At 35.5% G+C, this 25,651-nt stretch overlaps 1 protein-coding gene across 2 annotated transcripts in view; it reads left to right on the top strand.

The window, feature by feature from the left end:
• CB1H4orf17 (chromosome B1 C4orf17 homolog) overlaps positions 1–16,219 on the top strand; it is a 35,010-nt gene extending 18,791 nt beyond the window's left edge. Inside the window, exons 5-10 of one of the 2 annotated variants that reach the window (XM_042933960.1) lie at positions 2,917–3,060; positions 3,616–3,672; positions 11,733–11,814; positions 13,215–13,401; positions 14,341–14,384; positions 15,845–16,219. In XM_042933960.1, the coding sequence (XP_042789894.1) occupies positions 2,917–3,060; positions 3,616–3,672; positions 11,733–11,814; positions 13,215–13,401; positions 14,341–14,384; positions 15,845–16,047 (717 nt within the window). In that variant the 3' untranslated portion in view covers positions 16,048–16,219. The remainder of the gene's footprint in view (positions 1–2,916; positions 3,061–3,615; positions 3,673–11,732; positions 11,815–13,214; positions 13,402–14,340; positions 14,385–15,844) is intronic. The other variant, XM_042933961.1, reaches the window with a different exon arrangement.
• The last annotated feature ends 9,432 nt before the right edge of the window (positions 16,220–25,651 follow it).

Here is a 25,651-nt window from a genome sequence, read left to right as displayed (position 1 = left end):
ACTTTTGGGACACCTAGGTGGCTCAGTCAGTTAGGCGTCTGACTTCAGCTCGGGTTATGATCTCACAGTTTGTGAGTTCGAGCCCCGCGTCGGGCTCTGTGCTGACAGCTCAGAGCCTGGAGCCTGTTTCAGATTCTGTGTCTCCCTCTTTCTCCCCTCCCTCACTCATGCTGTTTCTCTCTCTCAAAAATAAAATAAAACATTTTTAAAAAATTTTTAAAGAGAATAAGCTTTTCATTTTGTTGATGATACTTATTTTGATTTTTTGTTTATTTTATTGATTTTTCATTTGTGTCTTTATATAAGATGAAAGCTTAGGTCATTGATTTCAGACATTTTTCCTTTCTAATATGAGCATGTATTAATATAATTTTTTTAATAAACAGTGCTTTGGCTGTATACCCCAAATTTTACAATGTTGAGTTTTCATTTTCAATCTGTTTAAAATACTTCCTAATTTCCTTTTTAATTTATTCCCTATTGGTTACTTAAAATTATGTTATTTAATTTCCAAATATTTGGAGATGTCACAGATATCTTTATGTGATTGATTTCTAATTTAATTCCATTGTGGTGAGAGAGTATACTTTGTATACTTTGAAACTTTTTAAATTTATTGAAACTTGTTATATGGTCAAGAATATGGTCAATCTTGCTCAATTTTCCATGTACCCATAAAAAGAATGCTCACTCTGCTGTTGTTGGGTAGACTGTAATATAAGTATCAGTTATGTTGGTTGATACTCTCATTCAGGTCTTTGACAGCCTTACTGATTTAGCTGTCTGCTTTTCTCTATCACTTATTGAGAAAGAGGTGTTGAAATCCCTGACTATAGTTGTGGATTTCTATATTTCTCTTTTAATGCATATCAGTTTTTTTTGGAGTCCCAGTGGCACAATTGGTTAGCACACAGTACTTATATCAGGTTTTAATCCTGTATTTTGAAGCTCTCTTATTAGAAGTATAACTATCTGGGTTTGTTATGTCCTTTTGATCAAATGACCCTTTTATCACTATAACATTACTAATTTCAATCCTCATGACATTCTTTGATTTGAAATCTATTTCATTATAGAACTATTCAGGGTTTCTATTTCTTCTTGAAGTGATTTTGGTTATGAAATTATTCATTGCATTGAAACATTCAGATTTATTGATAATGGTATACATAATAACCTTATATTATATTTTAAATATATGCAACATCTGTAAGATGTACCCTTTTACCTTTCAGTTTTGTTAATCTATGTCTTCATTTTTCAACAGAAGTTTATCAATTTTATTAGTATATCAAAGAATTAATTTGGGGGGTTTTGTAGATCCTCTATGTTGTATCTTTCTTTTCCATTTTGTTAATTTATGTTACCTTTTCCTTCTTTCCATACATGTACTTTATTTTATTGTTCTTTATCTGACACCTTTGGTCTTTCTGATATATATATTTTAGCTATAAATTCCTCTCTGAGGACTGCTTTCACTGCTTTTGTAATTTTTGCTATCAGCATTAATTTAAAATTTTTTCTAATTTGCACTATAATTTCTTTTTGCCTCATTACTTAGCTGCTGGATATTATGTATGAAAGTTATTTGTAGGAATCTGAAGCTTATGACAAAAGGACTTTTTTCCAAAGAGAACTTGGTGCTTGCCTCTGTAGGAACCCAGACGCCTTACCACCCTAGACCAACTTAAATGAAGTTCAAAGCTTGATCTCAGGTTGTATTTCTTCAAGGACCATTGCACTTCTAGGTCACCTTTACCTTCAGGGTGTAGTCCTGTGTTGGCCCTTATTTGGGTCCTGAGCTTTGAGTCTTGTCTTTCAGGCTTTCAGGACCTTTTAAGCTGTCACAAGAAAAGTTTTCACTCTTCAGGATCTGACAATGACCTCAGGCCACAAATGGCTACTGTACTCCCTACAACTCAGGCTTCTCACTTGCCCTTTATGTTGGCCTATTAATTCCTACTTTATTCACTCCTTGACAGCTTTAATTTTTTTTTTATTTTAATCTGCCTTTTTAGTTGTGTCCAGTGGGAGAGTTGAACCCAAAAAAATATATATTGTTATTCCCTAAAACAAGAAGTCTTTTTATATAATAAACTTTAACAGAAGAATGCATCTACATATGGTATAGCTTTACTTTCACTAAATGTCAATAGTTCAATATTGTTCTATCAATTCCAATCATCACAGTCCCCAGTTGTTGGCATATTCAGCCACTTGCGTCTTTGTGTCTGAAATATCACTCACTTCTGAAGGTTAAAAGCCTTTCTTAGAATAAGCACACAGATCTAAGGCTTCTATAACTCTTCTTGAACTTAAAGCTCTTCTAACCTTTTTAAAAAATTCTAAATTTCAGAGTACATTTACTTCCCAGAACAAGAAAATAGCCTTTCTATTTCCTCTTCCAGTTAATCAAGGGAAGTAATTTAGTTGACCTCTAATTCTCTAGCTCTCAGTTGCTGTTCAGCAGAGCAAGGAGACAGCAGTTCACAACATGTAGTGTCTTAACAGACACTGCATGAAATCTTTTGAGTGTCTTCTTCCTGTCATGAAAGAGAAATCTTCCTAACTTAATGGAAAATCTCATGTGGTATCAGTTTGTTGTTATCTGGAGCAGCTAGATAAGTAAAGGTTACACATCAAACATTTAAAAATTATTATCTTGTTGTTTAACCAAGGGTTGAAACCAAGGGCTTAAAATGGCTTCACCAAAAGTAAATAATATCTCACTATGTGTTCTGTATCTAAATGAAAATATTTGATAGATTTTTAAGGGAAGGTTGAAACTAACCCCTCTTTACTTTTATGTATGCCTCTTATTTAGCTACAATATTTCTCATTCATTTTATATTCAACTTTCATAGAAAATGTGAGTGGATACAAATGCATATTGATTATATTATGCCTTTGATTTAGGAAGAAATTAAGGTAAAAAAGCCACTGTCACCTCCAAAGGCATGCTCTACTGCTGGCTCTTGTTCTTCAGAGGTGATGAGTACCAAGACCGACGTCAAAGAGAACACCATTTGCATACCAAACTATCTGGATCAGGAAATCAAAGTAAGAGGCAGATTTTTTAAATCCATAACTTAGGAACAGCATGAACATACAAAAAGTCACATTACTAACATCCTTAAAACTCTTTAGTGGCTCCCCTTGACAACTGAATTGATTTAAAACCACTTAGCCTGAAATCCAGGGCCTACTTCTATTTTTATTTCCAGTTTTCTCCCTGGAATCCCGTCACTGTTATGGAAACCCAACCTTTGGTTTAGGCATAATGAAGAACTTGGCATTTGCTGAACAAGCTCAGCCCTGTTCTTCCCATGTTTTTCTTTATCATCTTCCCAATGCTTGAAAGGAACTACTTCTTGCCATTAGCTATATATTTCCTGTATATATTTTAAGGCAGAGATTCCTCCAATCAACATCCATCTCTCTCTTATCTGTGGAAAACTGTTTCCTCAAACCTACTCTGGGGTTATAAACTTAGTTATATTTATAGTAATATGTCATATCAGACTACTGGAAGGTTCTTTCCAGCCACAATTATCTCTGAGAATGACATATAATCAAGAATAAACCAATCAGCTGGTATCTGTTTTCCTTCTTTAAATCCTTTTGGTAACCTCCACATTGCCTCGCCATAAGACTCACTACAATAAATTAAAGGTGAAAATACTGTAATGATGACTTTGATAGCAGTTATAAATAAGTCTGTAGTAGCGATTACAAATAGCAGAGCATGTTATTAGGGTTATTATTGAATAATCCTGATAAGGAACTATTTTAAAAATAAAGCATAACAGTGGCATTGGGTATAATTATGCTGATGATTAAAATTGGGAAGGAAAATAAAAGGAAGGGAGGAGAAGAGGATAGAGTATCTGAAGACATGCATTGCGGTGATACATGATTTCCTGATGATTCTGGCTAAAGACTTTCTATTTATATAGAGTCTTCAGAATCACTGTCTGTCTACTCACTACCGTCTGGCACCATAGATCCTCTAAAATTCGCTCATTTCCACCCTTAGGGGACTTTCCCTCTCCTTGATCCTCTCAGTGGTCACCTTCTACTCATTAAAGTCTCAGTTTAAATATCACTTAAAAATACTTTCCCTGACCATCCAAAGTCACTACCTAGTCACTCTCTATACTATTACTCTTTGTTATTTTTTGCATAACGCATGCCCTATGTGATATGTTTCTGTTTATCTGTTTCAGTACTGTCTCTGCTTCCTTGCTCCACTCACACCAAAATTTAAGTCTTATGGATCTCATACTCATCTGTCTGGTTACTGCTTTATCTTCTGTGCCTAGATAAGTGCTGGGCACCTAGTAATTATTAAGTGAGTATTTATTGAATGTTGAATATAAACATTAAAAAGAAAAGTTCTACCAAGATCAAAGTGGAACTATAGAAAATCAGCTAACTATATAGGTCCTCAACTCAACCAAATGATAAACTGAGTACAGTTTTAGTAAGACTGTCTTCCTTCTTTATGCACATCAAATAATAGACCAGCAACATGATCTTATAGAACTGGGCTTTTGGGCATCTATTTAAAAAGCCTTCCTCTCAAATGCATCTTCTACCTCACAGATTTTGACTTAACTGGACATTAATACAAAATCTACTAAAATGTACTCTTTGAAAGAAGGCATCCTATCTTGTTCACAACTGATTCCTCAGCACTCATCACTTTGCTTGAAAACTATTAACTGGCACACACAGCATGGCATTTTATCTAAGAGTTCGTGGCTATTTGTTAAATAAATGAAAAGAGAGGGAGTAAAGTGAGAAAATAGGTCTTACCCAAGTTTTTTGGCTTGTATAAATGAGTCCTAAAAATAAATCTCATCTTGGTGGTATTCCAACCTTCCATGCTTTCAAAAAAAAAAAAAATCTGAAATATCTTCCAATTTCCTACTATCCAAGCTGGTAACTCTGAATGGCCGTGAAGTCAAGAAATGTTTGTGCAAGCGTGTGTATGAAAGACTGTACGGTTTTACAATTATTACTTTACGGGAAAAGAAAAACAGAACTCTGTGTCTGTTCATATCTTGTTTTTAGATTTCCTCCTCAAAATCTCGAATTTATAGAAATAAGTCTCTTTACTATTGGCACAAAAAGTCTGCCAAACACATTCATTTACTTTACAAATATCTAATATCAATGACAAAATACTAGAGTTTGGGGATATAGCTCATTCCTTCACTCACATAGGTTATGAGAGAGATTGTGCAGGTGTTGTTAAGAACATATAGGAGGAGATTTTGGAGCTGAGAGAGTCTTCAAGGGGAAAGAAACGTAAAGAATGTTTAAGACATAATTAGAAGATGAATAGAAGTATGGAAGAGATCATTCTCAGATGAGAGACCTTCAAATCTAAAGGCTAAGAGGTGAGAGCACTGTTTATTCAAGGAATTAAAAACAATATGGCTGATGCAGAGTGCAGGGAGAAAGCTGCAAGAGATGAGGTTGGAGACTTATGCAGAGACCAGAAATAAAGGCTATTATCAGCCATATTGAAATGTTCAGATTCATCTGAAGTACTATGGGAAGGTAGAGTAAAATTTTAAACACTGAGTTATACTGAAATTACTTTGTAAGTATAAGAATTAAAAGGTCAGATTATACTTTAGAAAAATCACTCTAGATACAATATGCAGAATTAATTTGGAAGGGGGAGGCAAAATTGCAAGGGAGGTACTGTGCTTCCAAAATGTTAGGTTAATTCCAAGACTTAGCTTCCTGCTGTAAACAACTATATAACTGGGAAAAATACGTGAACAAACTATTTTCAAGCATTAGGCAACAGACAGTGTAGATTTATGATGGTTGATAGAAAGAAGGGAAACCATTGAGATGATCTCCACTTTCAACCTAGATTTCAGCCTGGGCTTACTCCTAATCATGGCACAGAGAGGGGGAAGCCTAAACAGAACAATAACAGAAGTAACAGCTTCACTAGGTAGAGAAAAAAGAGTTTAGAGCTTGGGGACTCTGAAGTGGCTGGAATTTACAAATAAGATACTAAAGAGGAGGAATCTGTGGAGAGAATGAGCTCCAGAAATATGTATAGGGTTCCACAAGTCTTTAGTTCAGTATAAGTTACATATGCACAGGATGATATTCTGAGACCTGGAAGAAGAGAGCTAGTGGGAAGTAGGACATTGCTTAGAGACGCTGGCGTTCTGGTCTGCCAGAGTGGAGAGACCTTACTGAACACACCAGGAACTCAACTGAAACCCCAGAAAGTCACACCTGAAAAGAGAGTAGGGTACTCTAGCCCTCAGTAGGGGCTACTCTAGATCTATAACCTCAAATCCTAAAATCAGGATTTAGCAGACCAAATTCACCCACCAATATATTAGGTACCATCGAAAAAAAACTCAATGAAAAGAAATCAGGAGGATTCCGTAAAGTACATATTCTACTTCCTCTCACTGAAAGGAGAATTATATTCTCTCAAAGTTGATCACTGAGAGATCTATAAATTAGAAGAAGCTGGGAGCAATGTGCGATCACCATATTGATGAAAAACCCATTAGAGGCAGAGTGGCCTAGGGAATACCATAGGGCTTTTTTTCTTTTTTTGCCATGGCCATTGATTTATTGTGAAATTAGGAGCCAATTTATACTCTCTTCTAGTATATTGCATTATTGAGGACAAAAATCTTAATAATATAACAAAGTTCAATATAGGGCAGTGGATTTTTCTGCCCTTTAATTTCAATTCTGTATCTCCAGCATCTAGATCAATAACAAACACAAATATCTGTTGAATTAATAATACTTCAAGAAACATTTCAGTTGATAAACCTTTAGCTAGACTCATCAAGAAAAAAAGAGAAAGGATTCAAATAAGTGAAATCAGAAATGAAAGAGAAGAAATAACAACTGACGCCACAGAAATACAAAAAAATTATATGAGAATACTGTGAAAATTTATACGCCAACAAATTGGATAATGTAGAAGAAATGGATAAATTCCTAGAAACACACAATCTTTCAAAACTGAACCAGGAAGAAAAACAAAAAATTTGAACAGACTGATTACTAGTAACAAAATTGAATCCGTAATAAAAAAATCTCCCCACAAATGAAAAGTCCAAGACCAGATGGCTTCACAGATTAATTCTACCAAACAGTTAAAGAAGAGTTAATACCTTTTCTTCTTAAACTATTCCAAAAAATAAAATAGGGAGGAAAATTTCCAAATTCATTTTATGAGACCAGCATTACCCTGATGCCAAAATCAGACAAAGGCACTACAAAAAAAAAAAAAAAAAAAAATTACAGGCAATATCTTTGGTGAACACATATGTAAAATTCCTCAACAAAATATTAGCAAACGAAATTCAACAACACATCAAAAGGACCATTCACTATGATAAAGTGGGATTTATTCTATAGATGCAAAGGTTGTTCAATATTTGCAAATCAATGCAATATATTACATTAACAAGAGTAAGGATAAAAACCATATGATCATCTCAATAGATTCAGAAAAAGGTTTTGACAAAATACAGCATCAATCTGTGATTAAAAACTCTCAACAAAACTACATTGGGGAACATACCCCAATGTAATTAAGGCCACATATGAAAAACCCACAGCTAACAAAATACTCAATGGTGAAAAACTGAAACTTTTCCTCTAAGATCAAGAATAAGACAAGGATGGCCACTCTCACCACTTTTACTCAACGTAGTGCTGGAAGTCCTAGTGGCAGCAATCAGCAAGAAGTGAAATAAAACACATCCAGATTGGTAAGGAAAAAGTAAAAGTTCCACTAGTTGCAGATGGCATGATACTATATACCCTTAACACTCCACCAAAAAACTATTAGAACTAATCAATGAATTCAGTAGAGACACAGCATACAAAATTAACATACAAAAATCACCCGTGACTCTAATAACAAGGTATCAGAAAAAGAAATTAAGAAATCAATCCCATTTATAATTGCACCAAAAATAATAAAATACCTAGGGATAAATTTAACCAAGGAGGTAAAAGAGCTATACTCTGAAACTATAAGACACTGATGAAAGAAATTGACAAAAACAATAGAAAGATATTCTATGCTCATGGATTGGAAGAATTAATATTGCTAAAAATGTCGATAGTACCTAAAGCAATCTACAGATTCATTGCAATCCTTATCAAAATACCAAAAACATTCTTCACAGAACTAGAACAAATAATACTAAAATTTTATGGAACCACAAAAGACCCTGCATAGTCAAAGCAATCTTGGGAAATAACTAATCTGGAGGTATAACACAATCCCAGATCTCAAGACATATCACATAGCTACAGTAATCAAACCAGTATGGTACTGGCACAGAAATAGATACATAGATCAATGGTACAGGATAGAGAGCCAGAAATAAACCCATTCTTATATGGCCAGTTAAGCTATGACCAAGGAGGCAAGAATATACAATGGGGACAAGACAGTCTCTTCAACAAATTGTATTGGGAAAACTGGATAACAACATGAAAAACAGAGAAACGGGGCCACTTTCTTACACCACAGACAAACATATACTCAAAATGGATTAAAAACCAAAATGTGAGACCTGAAATAATAAAACTCCTAAAAGGAAGCATAGGCCGTAATCTCTTGGACATTGGCTTTAGCAATATATTTATGGATATGTCTCCTCACGGAAGGAGGACAAAAGCAAAAGACAAAAGCAAAAATAAGCTACTGGGGCTACACCAAAATAAAAAGCTTTTGCACAGCAATGGAAACCATCCACAAAACAAAAAGGCAACCTAATGAATGGGAAAATATATTTGCAAATGATATATCCAATAAAGGGTTAATATCCAAAATATATAGAGAACATATACAACTCAACATCAAAAAGCCAAACAATGCAATTACAAAACTGACAGAGGAGGGGCACGTGTTAATCATCCAACTCTTGATTTTGGCTCAGGTCAAGATCTCACAGTTGTGAGATCGAGCCGCATGTCAGGCTCCATGTGAAGCCTGCTTGTGATATTCTCTCTCTCTCTCTCTCTCTCTCTCTCTCTCACTCTCTCTCTCTCTGTTTGTGTGTGTGTGTGTGTCTGTCTGTGTCATTCCCCCACTTTCTCTTTCCCTCTCTCTCAAAAATAAACAAACATTAAAAACAAATGAACAAAAAAACAAAGAGCACATGGCTTAAAAATGTTGGAGAAAAAGTATTATGTAAATGTGTCAGGCACATATTTGGTAAAAATATATTATTAAAAAAATGTGCAGAGGGAGGTGCCTGGGTGGCTCAGTTGCTTAAGCATCCGACTTCAGCTCAGGTCATGATCTCACATTCATGAGTTCAAGCCCCCCCATCAGGCTCTGTGCTGACAGCTCAGAGCCTGGAGCCTGCTTCAGATTCTGTCTCCCTCTCTCTCTGCCCCTCCCCTACTCTCTCTCTCTCTCTCTCTCTCTTTCTCAAAAATAAATAAACATTTAAAAAAATGTCAGAGGATCTGAATTGACATTTTTCCAAAGATGGCCAATAGACACATGGAAATGTGCTCAGTATCACTCATCATCAGTGAAACGCAAATCAAAACCACAATGAGATATCACTTCACACCTGTCAGAATGGCTGGTATCAAAAAGGCAATAATAACAAGTGTTGGTGAGGATGTGGAGAAAAGAGAATGCCTGTACACTGTTAGTGGGAATGCAAATTGGTGCAGCTACTGTGAAGAACAGTATGGAGTTTCCTCAAAAAATTAAAAATTGGAAATACCATATGATCCAGTAATTCCACTACCCAAAGAAAACGAAAACAGTAATTCAAAAAGATGTACGCACCCCTATGTTCATTGCAGCATTATTCACCATAGCAAAGATATGGAAGCCACTCCAGTGTCCATTGATAGATAAATGGATGAAGAAGATACATATATACATACATACACACCATATCTTATACATACATACATATACATATATACAATGGACTGTTGTTTCATCATAAAAAAGTGTGAGATTGTGCCATTTGTGACAACATGGATGGACCCAGACGGTATTATGCTAAGTGAATAAATCAGACAAAGAAAGAAAATACCATATGATTTCACTTACATATGGAATATGAAAAACAAAACAAATGAACAAACAAAACAGACTCTTTTTTGGTTAAAAATGTTTTAATGTTTATTTACTTTTAAGAGAGAGAGACAGACGGAGTGTGAGTGGGGGAGGGGCAGAGAGAGGGGGAAACACAGAATCTGAATCAGGCTCCAGGCTCTGAGCTGTCAGCACAGAGCTCAACTCGGGGCTCAAACTCAGGAACCGTGAGATCATGACCTGAGCTGAAGTCGGACGCTCAACTGACTGAGCCACCCAGGTGCCCCCAAACAGACTCTGAAATACAGAGAACTAGTAGTTGCCAGGGGGTAAGTGGGTAAGGGGATGGGCAAAATAGGTGACGACGATTAAGAAACACAGACTTCCAGTTATAAAATAAATAAGTCATGGAGATAAAAAGTACAGCATAGGGATTGTAGCCAACAATATTATAATAATGTTGCATGGTGCCTACATTAATTTGGTGAGCATCGAGTAATGTATAGAACTGTCAAATCACTATGTTGTACACCATGTTGTATTGTATGTAAACTATACTTCAATAATAAATTTTAAAAAAAGGAAAGATTTCAGGCACGCTAGGGAAAAGGATGTTGCAGAAGCTCAAGCAAGAATCGATGATAGTTTAGACTGGGCCAAGGGTGTGGAGATAAAAAGAAATGGAGAGATTTGAGAAATATTTAGAAGAAAGAATTTACTGAACTTGTCTGGCAGCATACTGTAGATGCAAGGGAGTCATCCAGGATGAATCTCAGGGTCTGGCTTGGACATATATTCAGTGTATGCCAGAGCTGTCCATCGAGGTAAGGGAACCAGGAGGAACCAAGTGTGGAGCAGGTTTTAGAAAGAAGAAGATGGGTTTAGTTTTAGATAATTTGGGTTCAAAGTATCTATAGTATATCTAGGTGGATACATTTGGTAGGCAGCTGGATACATAGGACTGAATTTCGGATATGTCTAATTCTAAGAACAGACACAATTTAGAATCAAACTGGAAACATCATTACTTGTGCTTAAAGTTTTGTACTTTAATGCTTATTATAGTCCATTTTTATTAGAATTATTTCATATATTTATCTCCTCTATCTTCCACATTTCAGACCCTAGCTCCGAATTTAAAACACACACACACACACACACACACACACACACACACGTCAAGGAAGGATACTGACTGCCAAAAGTGAATTATATTCCTAGCCCATTGGACCAACCACTGTGTTCAGGGAACTGAGGAAAAATGACTCCAGCTAGATTCACCCACTACGGTACAGCAGGGATACAGTTGTGTGACTGGAAAATCCCAATTAGAACCCCATGGTGCAGTGGGAAAGGATCCATTCCCCAAAAAGAAGGAAAGTGAATTGCCCCTCCAGAAGATGTGGATACTGAGCAGACAAAACAAAAGGAACACTGTATTACCTAACCCAAACTATTACTTGTATTGATTTTTTGTTTGTTTTCTCTTTGAAATCTGGTTCCCAGGCTAAAATCCCAATGGACTTAATTGAGCAGTGGGTACAGAGTGACATTTGGGCGGTAAGATTGTGGAGACAGTAAAGGAAATCTTGTAACACTTACACCATTTATTTGCTCACTCTGTAATTCTAATATTCTCTGTCAGATTCTGGCAAAGCTCTGTAACGTTTTACGTACTGATTCCCTGGCGGAAGTTCTACAGTGGCTGGTTCATGCCAGCACAAAAGGTGAGATTAAAATAAGCATTTGCAAACACTGGGCTCAGTTTATTGTCAGAAAGTGTGAATGCGCCAATATGTGAAGTGTTCTACCTGGGATTTGCAAAGATAATGTTGCAATATTATTTCCCTAGTACTTCGGTATCAGAGTCTCTGTAGTCCTCTATAACTCTATAACAGTCCTCTATACTGACTGTATGCAACTGGTCACTCAGTGACCCCAAATTTGGTATGCCCCACATTAAACTGCTTTGGGTGGTATGAAACACGTGTGTCCAGGGCTGGCTTGTGCTTCTTCTCCTAAGTCCATACACCCAGGTGTCTCCCTGAGTATATTTTCTGGCCTACCGTGAACCGTGAACACAGAGCCTGTTTCCTTTCTCTGGTATGGGTGGCTATTGCACAGCCTTCCAAGTTCTAGATTCTAACAGCTCTGCCAGTTCCCCACCCAAATCATCAACTCAGTCATCTCTCAGCCTCCTTTTGGGCCTGTGTGGCCTGTTCCATGAAAACATATACCAGTCCCATGTGGGCCAGCCATAAATAGCATAGAGTGGCTTCCCTCAAACCTAGCTCGTCATCAGATTGAGGCAAAACTTCTGAGGTGGGCAGAGCCTGAGAATTTGCATTTCTAACAAGTTCCTAGGTGCTGATAATGCTGGTCTGGGGGCTACTTTTTGAGAATCTGCACCAATAAAAGTTAGGAAATATGGATGTGTTAGAGATAGACTAATATCCTTAAATGGGGAGAATTTTGGCAATAGTACTTTACCCAGGAATTCAAGACTACTTGGCAAGCAATTAAGAAGTATTTGGGGGCAAGGAGTCTTTGATTATTATTTTTTCTTTTTAAGAATGTAACTTAAAAATATACACAAGTAATTAAGTACTTATTGTTGAGGGGAAAAACCCAAATGAACCAGAAAAAAAAATATGAGAAAGGAAGAATAATAATCAATAAAATCATTACAGACATTATTTCAGTGACTACTTTGGTAAATATCTTTATAGACATCTTATAACTATTTACTACTTAACTATTAGTCTGTCATTAATGAGATTATATTGTACTTATTATTTTGTGTAGATATGCTTTCTTTTATTTGGCAGCAGCCTGAAAGGCTGGGTTTTGTACTCAATATTTAAAAAGAATTCCACTGCCATTCAGGGACAAGTGCCTCAGTGAACTAACAGCTCGGGGCACTCTATAGTATCACAGGTCAATAGAAATCAGGTTGATGTGAACCAATTTTTCTGCAGAAACCTTGACTCATGAATAAATGCCTACTTGGAAAACGGATTACCATACCAGCCTTTCACACTAGAGTGCTGGATAAAAGAACCAATCCTGCGTTTCTAGTCAACATGATAATTATAACCTTTATGCCCACCCCTGTTCTTTAAATCAGAAAAAGAGTGGATCTCAGCTTTGATTCATGCTGAAATGGCTGAGATAAATTTGTTGACTCAACGAAGAAACATCTCAGCAGAACTAGCAACAGAGAGTAGGAAGCCACCCAAAGTTAAATCGCCCCCCAATTCACCTGCAAAATCTAAAGTACTGACCAAATCGAGGGAAAGACAGCAACCAACCAGGTAATTAGATATAATGGCTAAGTAGATATGGTACAGAAAGACTTTCAGTTTTCTTTTTGTTACCTTTCAAAACACTAAACATTCTGATGTTTTAAGTCTCCTCTTTATTCAGCAGGGGACCACCATGTGTATTTATTTTCTTTCATTTTCATAAATGTAATATGAGAATTATTCTAAATCCTATTTTAGCCACCCAGACATCTAAGAAAATGTAGTTTTTTTATTTGCCCTAAAAATGGAAGCAATAAAGAAAACAGAAATTGTATTATTATTGTATATTTTGTTGAATGCATATCACACAAGTATCACTTTTTGTGTGTGTGTGTGTAGAACAATGCTAGATTAAAATAAATTGCTTCAATTAATTTCTCTGGCACACTCCTGGAGGCTACTAGAGGGAAAAATAACTACTACAGCAACTGTAAATTATTTTAGTAGAAATTTTTCTTAAACCTTATAATTTCAATGACAGAAGAAAATACATATTTATGTGTAATACCATGGTGAAAGAATGTGGTAAGATGTTATTTAAGTCGGGAGAAAAAGTCTTGTTACTTTAAAATTAAAAGTTGGGTAAAACTTAAACTGAGAAAAAATAAATATTCAAAACCCAAGTCACTTTAAAAACGTTTGAGACAGGGGAAAGTTCTGTATTGCAAGTTGTCTCCACTTTAAAGTTTCCATAGAGTTGGAAACTGGGAAATAGGATCAGTCTTTCTAACTTAGTGAATAATATATGATGTACTGTTTAGATATGACTCAAAGTCAGAAGAATTTCTCATTGGAAAGTACCTTTAATACTGTCTCCATTGAAAAACAAAGAATTGGGATAAAATATTTAAGATACATATATACTTAGCTTACTGATCATAGTGCAGTCTATAGAAAATACTTGTTTGTATCTGTGAATTTCATTTTCTATTTCTCCATTTGATTTAGAGTGTCAAGTCAAGGATCTGAAGGAAATAAGGAAGTACCAAAAGGTTAAGTACAGTTTGTGATACTCAGTTGGTATAGAGAAACCAATAAGTATCTATCTATTTAGGGACACAGACGAGGACAGGGACCTATGGTTTTAAAAGCAGTGCAATACCATAATGATTTCCAATTACTCTTAAGGGACAGTGTGTGCTGAATTTCTCATTGAGATAAATTTGACATAAACTTAACTTTGTTTTGAAAGGCAAAGTGCCTCATCAGGGACAGACACTCTAAGAAACAAGACAGCAGGATACATAGGTTTGGTCTGGCCAATCCAGGAGAGGCCCTGCACTGACCTAACAAAAAGACAATGATCTCAGGGTTTTGCTTCTTCATAGGTTAACTGTGAAGCTAAGTGATTTTAACTAGAAACCAAGTCAACCATAGAAAACAGTAAAATGGCAATCAGCCACAAGCAGATGCTTTATGAGACAGCTAAAAAACAATAGAGAGGAGTAGTTCTCTGTCCCAGCCACACCCTACAGTTTGGACCAACAAGAATCAAGAGTTGTAGAATGTCCTACTTCGGTTCAGAATAGCCCAACTGAAACATCCCTGTGGGTTTGGCAGCTCCTAATTTAAAACAAGTGTAGCAACGATGACTATAGAGCAAAGACCAGGAGGAGTATGTCTATAAGCCTCGAACAAAAGTCTGTCCTGTTATATCTACAAGTTTCCCTTATACCAAGAATGATATGGTAATCAGAGTTCTTTGAGGTCACTCTAAACCCCAGCAGCTTTTGTTAGGGTTAACACCAAAGAGGGCCAATGTGTTAATAGGCAATAAGAAATAAAACTTAGAAGTTAGAAAATACTCCCTTATACTGACATGCCAAGGATGGTCTATTGTATGATTCCTACCAAACTCCTCACCCTAAGACCACAAAGTCATGACAGTGATGGTTTCTATTACTCAGCTTTACGTCTTACCTGTTGGCCCCAAATATATTTTACCCTATCTAGATATTTGGAAAACTTTTGTATAGAAGCCCCAATCATACTTGTCTCCAGGGGTGATAGTCAGCATCTCCCCAAATCCTTATTCTGGCTTGGGTTTGACCATATAGGTCTTGGGAAGCTCTTATGAATACAATTGACTTGTTTTAATCTGCTTATCTATTTTCTTTTTTGTCTTTCAAAACCATAGATCCTTTTCCTTCCTCTCGCTGTTCCCATTCTTACCTATCACCTCTACAGATCACTAATTCTAATTAATTCCTACCAAAATAATGTTTGATTTTAAGAGGATATAACATATCCTGCATGTTACAAAAAATATTACTCATTAAAAATGAGCAGGTAGTAAGAAAGATGAGACTGGGTTCTTTTATGAATGTTGGGTATATTTGATTCGCCTAAACTTCATATAGTTTTTTTTTTTTTATGTCATTTGCTACTAAAACATGGCAGAAGCTATATTTATGTCTCAATTTTGGCCTTATTTAGACTTTTTCTATTTCAGAGGCTGAACACAGGCCTCCATTTTTTATAAGAAGAAATAAGATGAAAATGCCCATTGCAGAATATTTCAGCAGACCGAAGTCTCCTCCCAGGCCTAAAACTCAGGAAAGCATATCAACAAAACCAATGTCAGCAAGAAGTATACAACAAGGATGCACTCTCTCTCCCCAGAGAGCATTTTATCCTTTAACATTCCAAAGGTAGAAATTCTGGACTGCGCTATTTCTTTCACAAACATGATCTTCACTCCATTACAACATCAAATTATTTTTTTAAAATATTTTGGTATCAAAGAATCAATAACTCCTCTATTTGGTGGCACATGTTCAAAGCACCGGTGTATAATGCTACTAAATAAATATTAATGGAGACAGTATTTCTATTTGTGGTTAATTTTAGCATGATCTGTAAAAGAAGTATGTTTATTTATATACCATATTTCTAGTCTTACACTAATTGCATTAATACATATGCTCAGGGCCCTGATGCTAGAAAAAAACATCCATAACAGAATTAGGCAGCTCCAATTTGACACATTCTCTGAACTCTTGATAGAGGAAAAACAAAAACAAAAACAGAATTTTAACATCTGAGCTAGTTTTCACAATCTATAGTGTTTCATTGTTGTTGGAGCACTGAATGAATTCCACAGTGATTATGAAAAAATAATGACCTTCTCCCAAAAAAGACATAAAAATTACCACTAATTTATGAGCCAGAAAGGAACTAGTTTCTACTCATTGCTAATTGTGAATGACGTTAACAAATTTACTAATATTTAACTTTTTTACATTTTTAAAATAAACCACTCCTGGGCCATAACTATCATTCTTTCAGTGTATTACTGGATTCTATCTACCAGTTAGCCAATCTTTTAGAATGCTGCATAGATATTCAAGAGATACTATAAATTTTGGGTATGTGTGCATGTGTTGTGCAATCTTAATGACAACATTTATATCACATTTATTGTGTGTCAGGAATTATTCTAAACACTGTAGATACAGTAACATTTACTTTTCACAATAACTATTTGAGATAGCTACTATTGCTGTTCTCTCTCTTTTTTTACAAGAAAACTGAGGTGCAGAGTTGTACTCATTGGGATAGGGTAAACAGTTGTAATAATTGTCATCTTTAAAATACAGAAGAGGATTATTTCTCACATAAGAGTTCAAAGTGTGTGTTAGGTGACTGCTTTACTTGGTGATTCAAGGGCCCAGGATCCTTCCATCTTGGCTCAACCATCACCCAGGGTTTCACTGCCAAATGCATCCTACTAGCAAAAGAGGAAAAGGAGAGTGGAGGAGAATTTTAATTTCCTATGGCTGCTTTAATAAATTATCACATATGGTATCTGTCTTTCTCTGTAGGTTTTCACTCTTATGTGGATCCTGAGAAACTTAACAGAAGACCATGGGTGAGGGGGAGAAAAAAAGAGAGAGGGAGGGAGCCAAACCATAAGAGACTCTTAAAAACTGAGAACAATCTGAGGGTTGATGGGGGGTGGGAGGCATTGAGGGGAGGGTGGGTGATGGGCATTGAGGAGGGCACCTGTTGGGATGAGCACTGGGTGTTGTATGGAAACCAATTTGACAATAAATTTCATATTAAACTAACTAGCTAACTAAATAAATAAATTACCACAAACTTCGTGGCTTAAATCAATACAAATTTAATCTCTTACAAATCTGGGGGCACAGGTCGGAAATGAATCTCACTGGGCTGAAATCAAGGTGTTGGCAGGGCTATATTCCTTTTGGAGGCTTTAAGAAGAGTCTGTTTCTTTTTTTCAACTTTTTTAGTGTTTGTTTATTTTTGACAGAGAGAGAGACAGAATGCGAGCAGGGGAGGAGCAGAGAGGGAAGACAGAATCTGAAGCAGGCTCCAGGTTCTGAGCCGTCAGCACAGAGCCCAATGCGGGGCTCAAACCCACCAGCCATGAGAGCCTGATCTGAGCTGAAGTCAGATGCTCAACCAACTGAGCCACCTAGGCGCCCTGGGGAGAATCTCTTTCTTTGCTTTTTTTCAACTTCTAGAGGTTATCAACATTCCTTGACTCCTGAATCCCTTCTATCTTTAGCACCAGCAATGGCCAGTTGAGTCTTTCTCACAATACATCTCTCTGACACTGATTTTCCGCCCCCTTCTTCTACTGTTAAGGACCCTGTGATTACATTGGGCCTGCCAGTTATCCAACTTATCCAAGATAATCTTAATTTAAGGTCAAATGATTAGCAATTTAATTTCCCCTTACCGTGTAACTTCGTAGGTTCCAGGGATTAGGATCGTGACGGGACATTATTCTGCCTTGCACAAGGAGAGTACAACTGCTTAAAGTGTTGGCCTTGAAATGGCAAACATCACTTCTAGTCACATCCTATGGTTGGAAAACAGTCTAGCTGAAAGAGGGCTGATAAAATTCTTAAGCAGCAATCCTAGTCTAGTTACAACTATATTCTATGGAAAGGAAAGTTGAATTTTGGTGGACAGTTAAATCTCTGAAACAAAGGTTTAGTGACTGACTGAGAGTGTGGCTGGAACTTGTATGCTTAACCACTAGGCACTACTGATATGTATCAAAACCATACTCACTTCATAAAATTAATATCAAAGCTTTTTCTCTTTTTCTTGTTATAGAGAGGTTTCAATAGCACTGCACATTCCTTTTCCTTGAAAACGTAGTGAAATTCTCCTATTGGACCTATCAGGTGTTGGGGGATGGTAGCCCTTTAATAATTTTATTCCTTCTATGGTAACTGGTCTGTTTATATTTTCTGTATTTTGGAGGACCAGTTTTGGAAATTTTAATTTTCTTAGAAAATTAAGCATTTTGTCCACATTTCCAAATTTATCTTCATAGAATTGAGGCAGATTTGTCCTAATTCTAAATTCCTTGCTCTGTTTATTCTGAAATCTCATTTTTAAAAAAAAAAATTTTTTTTAACGTTTATTTATTTTTGAGACAGAGAGAGACAGAGCATGAACAGGGGAGGGGCAGAGAGAGAGGGAGACACAGAATCTGAAACAGGCTCCAGGCTCTGAGCGGTCAGCACAGAGCCTGACGTGGGGCTCGAACTCACGGACCATGAGATCATGACCTGAGCTGAAGTCGGACGCTTAACCGACTGAGCCACCCAGGCGCCCCTGAAATCTCACTTTTATGTATTTGTATTTTTTGTTCAGTTAGCTAATGACTTTTTACATTTTATTGTCATTTTCAAAAAAAATCAGATGAATTTAGTGCTTTGTTTCACAATGTTCCTATATCTATTTCATTAATATCTCCTTCATTCTTTATTTTAGTTTCTTTAGGTTAATTACTATTCTAATGTCTTGAGTGGGATGTTATTAATATAGGTATATTCATTCATTCTCATGTATTAGCATAAGTTTTTAAGATGACAAAACTCAACACCTTCATGATTAAAATAATGAACAAACCAGGAACAGAAGGAAACTACCTCGACATAAAAAGAGCCATATATTAAAAGCCCACAGCTAACATTGTATTCAATAGGGGAAACACTGAAATATTTTGCTATATGATCAGAAATAAGTCAGGGATGCCCACTCTCAACCATACTTCTATTCAATATAGTATTGGCACTTCTAGTCAGAGCAATCAAATAAGAAAAAGAAATAAAAGGCAAAAAAAAAAAAAAAAAGGAAAAGAAGAAAATTAAAATGATCTCTGTTTGCACATGACATGCTATTATTTGTAGAAAACTAAAGATTATATGCACACACACACACACACACACACACACACACCTATTAGAGCTAATAAACAAATTCAGCAAAGTTGATGATACAAAAATCAATTGCATTCCTGTACACCAATAATGACCAATTCAAAAAGAAAATTTAAAAAACCTATTTACTATCCAATTTCAATCCAATTGAAATTGGATTGAAAAACAATATTGCTAAAATGTCCACACTATCCAAAAATATCTACAGATTCAATGCAATTGCTATCAAAATACCAAAGACAATTCTTGCAGAAATAGAAAAAAAAAATCCTAAAATTCATATGGAATCTCAAGGGACCTTAAATAACCAAAACAATCTTGAAAAAGAAAAAAGTTGGAAGCCTCATATTCCCAGATTTCAAAACATGCTACAAAGCAACAGCAATTAAGATAGGTTCTGAAATAAAGACAGAAATATAGGCCAATGGAACAGAATAGAGAGCTCAGAAATAAACCCTTGCGTTTATGACCAAGTGATTCTCAACACATATGTCAAGACTACACAATTGGGAAAGTACTGTCTTCAACAAAGGGTGTTAGGAAAACTGGATTCCACATACAAAAGAATAAAGTTTCTTTATACCATATACAAAATTAACTCAAATTTGATTACAGACATAAATGTAAGACCTAAAACTATTAAACTCTTAGAAGAAAATACAGGGGGAAAACTTAAGAACATTGGATTGGGCAATGATTTCTTGGATATGATACCAAAAACACAAGCAACAAAATAAAAAAAAAAAAAAAAAGATAAATAGGACTTCACTAAACTTTAAAACTTTGTGTCAAAAGAAACAATATAGTGAAAAGGCAACCTATGGAATTAGGGAAAATATTTGCAAATCATATATTTGATAAGTGGTTAATATCTAAAATATATAAGGAACTTCTATAAATCAATAACAGAAGACAACCCAATTTAAAAATGGGCAAAGGACTTGAATAGACATTTCTCTAATGAAGATATGCAAATTGCCAAGAAGCACATGAAAGCATGTTCAACATCATTAGTCATTAAGGAAATGCTATCAAATCCATAATGAGATACCACCTCACATCCATTAGGATGGCTACTATTAAAAGAGAAAATAAATGTTGGCAAGGATGTGGAGAAGTTGGACCCTTAGACATTGTTGATGGGAATGTAAAATAGTACAGCCATTATGGAAAACGCCAGAAACTACTCAAAAACTTTAAAATAGAATTACCGTATGACCCAGCAATCCCACTTCTGTCTATATATCCAAAAGAATGGAAAGCAGAATCTCAAAGAGATATTTGCATACCTGTGTTCATAGCATTATTCAAAATACCCAAGAGGTAGAGGTAATCCAAATGGCAATTGACAGATGACTGGATAAAGAAAATCTGGAACATACATACAGTGGAATATTACGCAGTCTTAAAAAAGGGAGATCCTGTCACATGCTACAACATAGATAAGCCTTGAGGACATTATGCTAAGGAAAGTTAGCCGGTCATAAAAGGACAAATACTGTATAATTCCACCATATGAAGTATCTAAAGTAGTCAAAATCACAAAAGTAGAAAGGTATTTACCAAGGGCTGCTGGGAGGATGAAGGTGTAATTGGTTTTTAATGGATATAGAATTTCAGTGTTTCATGATAAATAAGTTCTACAGAGCTGTTGCAAAACAATGAATATACTGAACACTACTAAACTGTACACTTAAAAAGAGTTAAGATGGTAAATGTAATGTTTTATCATAACTAATATATATATATATGGGAAAATATATGCCTTGAACAGCACAGTTAACAAGCTTCATAAAATGAGCATTCCCTCATTTTTAATTATCTACAAAGAGTCTGTGAGATGTCCAATCTACTGGGAATCCTGGGTGGCTCAGCTGGTTAAGCGTCTGACTCTTGATTTCGGATCAGGTCATGATCTCACGGTTTGTGGGATTAAGCCCCATGTTGCTCTCTGTGCTGTTAGCACAGAGCCTGCTTAGGATTCTCTTTCTCGCTCTCTCTATGCCCCTCTCCTGGTCATGCTCTCTCTCTTTTTCAAAATAAATAAACTTAAAAAAAAAAAAAGATGACTACTTTACTTTTGGTATGTCTCACAGATATGCCCATAAAACATTTAGGCCTAGATTTTAAAATACTACACCAGGAGTGCTGATTCATAGGGGCATATGTACCCCAATGTTTATAGCAGCACTATCAACAATAGCCAAATTATAGAAAGAGCACAAATGTCCATGAACTGATAAATGGATAAAGAAGATGTGGTTTATATATACAGTGGAATACTACTTGGTGATGAGAAAGAATGAAATCTTGCCATTTGCAACAGTGTAGATGGAACTGGGGGGTATTATGCTAAGTGAAATAAGTCAGAGAAAGATGACATATGTTTTCACTCATTTGGGGAATTTGAGAAACAACAGAAGACCATGGAGGAAGGGAAGGGGAAAACAATAGTTTCAAACAGAGAGGGAGGCAAACCATAAGACACTTTTAAATACAGAGACCAAACAGGGTTGATGACGGGTTGGGGGGCAAAAATGGGTGATGAGCATTGAGGAGGGCACTTGTTGGGATGAGCACTGGGTGTCGTATGTAAGCAATGAATCATGGGAATCTACTTCTGAAACCAAGAGCACACTGTATACACTACATGTTAGCTAACTTGACAATAAATTATACTTAGAAGAAAAAAATTAAAAATAAAATCTTTAAAAAATGAAATACTATGCCAGTTTGAGTTAAAAATTCTTTGGGGTTTTAAAACAGATGTACATAGGGGAAGGGAAAAAGAGAGAGAGAGGGAAGCAAACAATAAGAGACTGAACTGTAGAGAACAGACTGAGGGTTGATGGAGGGAGATGGGCAGGGGATAAGCTAAATGGATGATGGACATTAAGGAGGGCACTTGTAATGAGCACTGGGTGTTGCATATAAGTGATGAATCACTGAATTCTATACCTGAAACCAATCTTACACTATATGTTAACTAGAATTGAAGTGAAAAACTGAAAACAAAAAAATCCTTTGGAACTTTAATTTTTTTAGGGTTATTTTGGTAATTTTAATTTAGAACTTAGTTATTTCATATGAACTTTCAAATGCATTGACATTTAGTATTTTGTAATATCCATGTTTCCAGTATCCACATTAATTTCTTTATATGTGTCTTCTTGCTCTCCCTCTTAACATTCGGGTTTTTTTGGTTCAATTTTCCCAGAGGTTAACCTTTGCAGGGTTGATTTTTGCCTGGAGCCTCTTTACTGTGTTTATTGCTGCTATCTTTATTTCTTTCAACTTTGAATTTATGCTGCAGTCCTCCTTTAAACTTGTTAAATGCATAGCTCAATAATGCTAGCCTTCCCTTATCTGACTTAAATATTTTAGGCTATAACTTTTTCCTCTAAATGTTGCTTTAGTTACATTCCACAAGTTTTAATCCAAGTTTCATTTACTTTTAAATATTTTCTAATTAAATATCTTCTAATTTTCACTTTCTCCTGTAACCAAGTTGTTTATTTTTTTTTAATTCTCAAACATACACTGTTTTTCAAACTTGTTATATTTTTAAATGATTTAATTGCATTGTGGTCAGATAATGTGATCTGTAAAAATGACCAGTTGTTTTATTTTTTTTTAAGATGACTTAATCCTTTTATTTTCTTGGGGGTAGTTTTGAGGGTTAGTACATGGTCAATTCCATAAATATCCCATAAGACTTTAAAAGAATGAGAATTTTAAAATTGTTGAACACAAATGTACAGATATATTCATTAGGACAAACATGTTATTTGTGCTGTTCAAATTTTATATACCCTAATTTTTCTTAGTGTTTCATTTATCAATTATAAAGATGTGTAATAAAATTTTCCAACTATTTTAGAGTATATTTTGTAGTTCTGTTGGTCCTTGTAATTTTTCCATTTTGATTCATATATTTTGAAGTGATGTGTTAACACAGTTTAAAATTTTATAACGAAGTCATGACTATCTCCAACACTAATTTTTACAATAAGAACCATCTAACATTGAAGACAAAGGTACTGGGTGGTAAAACATTCCTTCTATCTCACAAGTTTATTTCCTACTATATTATGAAAGAAGTTCCTTATTTCTTACATTTGGAACTTATTTTCTTTTGTGCCCTCATATATAAATACTTCTATGAACATTCCATGAGCACTGGAAAACTACTTTCAGCCTGTAGGACTTGATATGTATCAATTATAAGTTTATTAATTATAGCATTTACATCTCCCATATATTTATCTTTTGTCCACTTGAGCTACTGTGGGTTGGAAAACGTGAATTAAAGTCTCCTTATACTAATGTATTTCTATTTCACGTAATTCTCCAAGTCTTTTCTCAATGAATTTTAATACTATGCTACTCAGTGCATATTCATAACCATTAAATCTTCACTAAGGGTTGCATTCTTGAACATCACAACATGCCTTTCTGTTCCTTAATTGTAATGTGTTGAACTTAATTCAATGTTAAAATTGTGACTTTTTTAAAAAATTATTAGCCCAAAATGCCTTTCTCTATTATTTTCAACACTGCTGAGCAACATTATTTAAATACAACATATATTTAGGTTTGGGGTCTTTTAAAATTCAATTTGGGTGATTTTAGACATTTATACTTGCTGATAGATTTGGTTTTGTGTAGTTAGTTTTATGTTTGCAGTGTTTTCACTGCTTTTTAAAACATCTCACTAAATGATCTGTGATATCTATATTTTGTCTAATATGTATACATTCTGATTATTTAGAAAGTTCACATTTAAAAAAATCTTATCTAAGTCTGGGTTCCTTATCAGAGTCTGAAGCAAATACTTACATATTATTGGGGGGGGGGCAGGCAATGACAAAAAAGAATGAAAACCAAGGGAAACAAGGCAAGTAATGAAGAAATGTCAATATGAGAAAGATTATGAAATTAACTGCTGCTTGGTTTCAAACCAATTGATTGCTCAACCCTAAGAAACAGGATAAAAGGGATAAAACTCCTGTTTCACAAATGAGGACACAAGGACTATGAAGGCTCGTTAAGTTGCCCAAAGTCACAACAGGTGGCAGTGCCAAAATTTAAGCCTACTCTTCCTACTAATTGCATTATCTCTTCATTCTGACGCTGGTTCTCCCCTTCATGTTTATGAAATGCCTACTCTATGTGTCTGGCTAGAAGGCAGAAAAACAGGGGCGCCAGGGTGGCTCAGTTGGTTGGGTGTCCAACTTCGGCTCAGGTCATGATCTCACGGTCTGTGAGTTCAAGCCCCGCGTCGGGCTCTGTGCTGTCAGTTCAGAGCCCGGAGCCTGCTTCAGATTCTGTGTCTCCCTCTCTCTCTGCCCCTCCCCCGCTCATGCTCTGTTTCTGTCTCAAAAAGAAATTAAAACATTAAGAAAAAAAGTTAAAAAAAAAAAAGAAAAACAGATAAACATCTCTAGGTCAACTGAGATCAAAGTTTAATGAGCACCATAGGCTACTGCTGTCATTTAATCTCTGCTTTCTCTTTTGTCCTTTAAATTTTCTTTTTACAACTATTGTCCGTACATGTCCTCAGTGCTCCACGGACAATTCTTGCCTTTTAAACTGTATCATCTGTGTCCCTATCTATAACATGAAATGATCTTTCACTTTCCTTTGTAATTGGTAGTAATTGATGAGTCTCATCATTGTTCATTCACCTTAACATTTCTTCAGAATTGCTTCCTTTTTTCTTTTCCAATCTCAAGTATTTTCAGATGCTCCAAGATGGCAACACACTGATTTCTGGAGAATCAATCTGAAGAATGCTCCTTCAAGAATGAGCTTGATTTATTAATACTGCAGGGTTTTTAAAGAAGTGAGAGAAAATTTTATTTTAGGAGACGTATCTTCTTTTGATGTGTTTATTTTAAAGTACTAACTGAATTCCCCACCTTTATTATTTTCCAATACAGGTGACTTCAATATTACTGAAGTTTTAAATAAGGCACCTTCATAAACCAAAACAATGTTGCGAGACAATAATACATTAAAATAAGAAAAGAGATTACTGTTATTTTAAAAAG

Source organism: Panthera leo, chromosome B1 (genome assembly GCF_018350215.1).
Source record: "Panthera leo isolate Ple1 chromosome B1, P.leo_Ple1_pat1.1, whole genome shotgun sequence".
Lineage (NCBI taxonomy): Eukaryota > Metazoa > Chordata > Mammalia > Carnivora > Felidae > Panthera > Panthera leo.
Note: the sequence above shows the minus strand (reverse complement) of the source record. Positions and strands in the feature narration are given on the sequence as shown.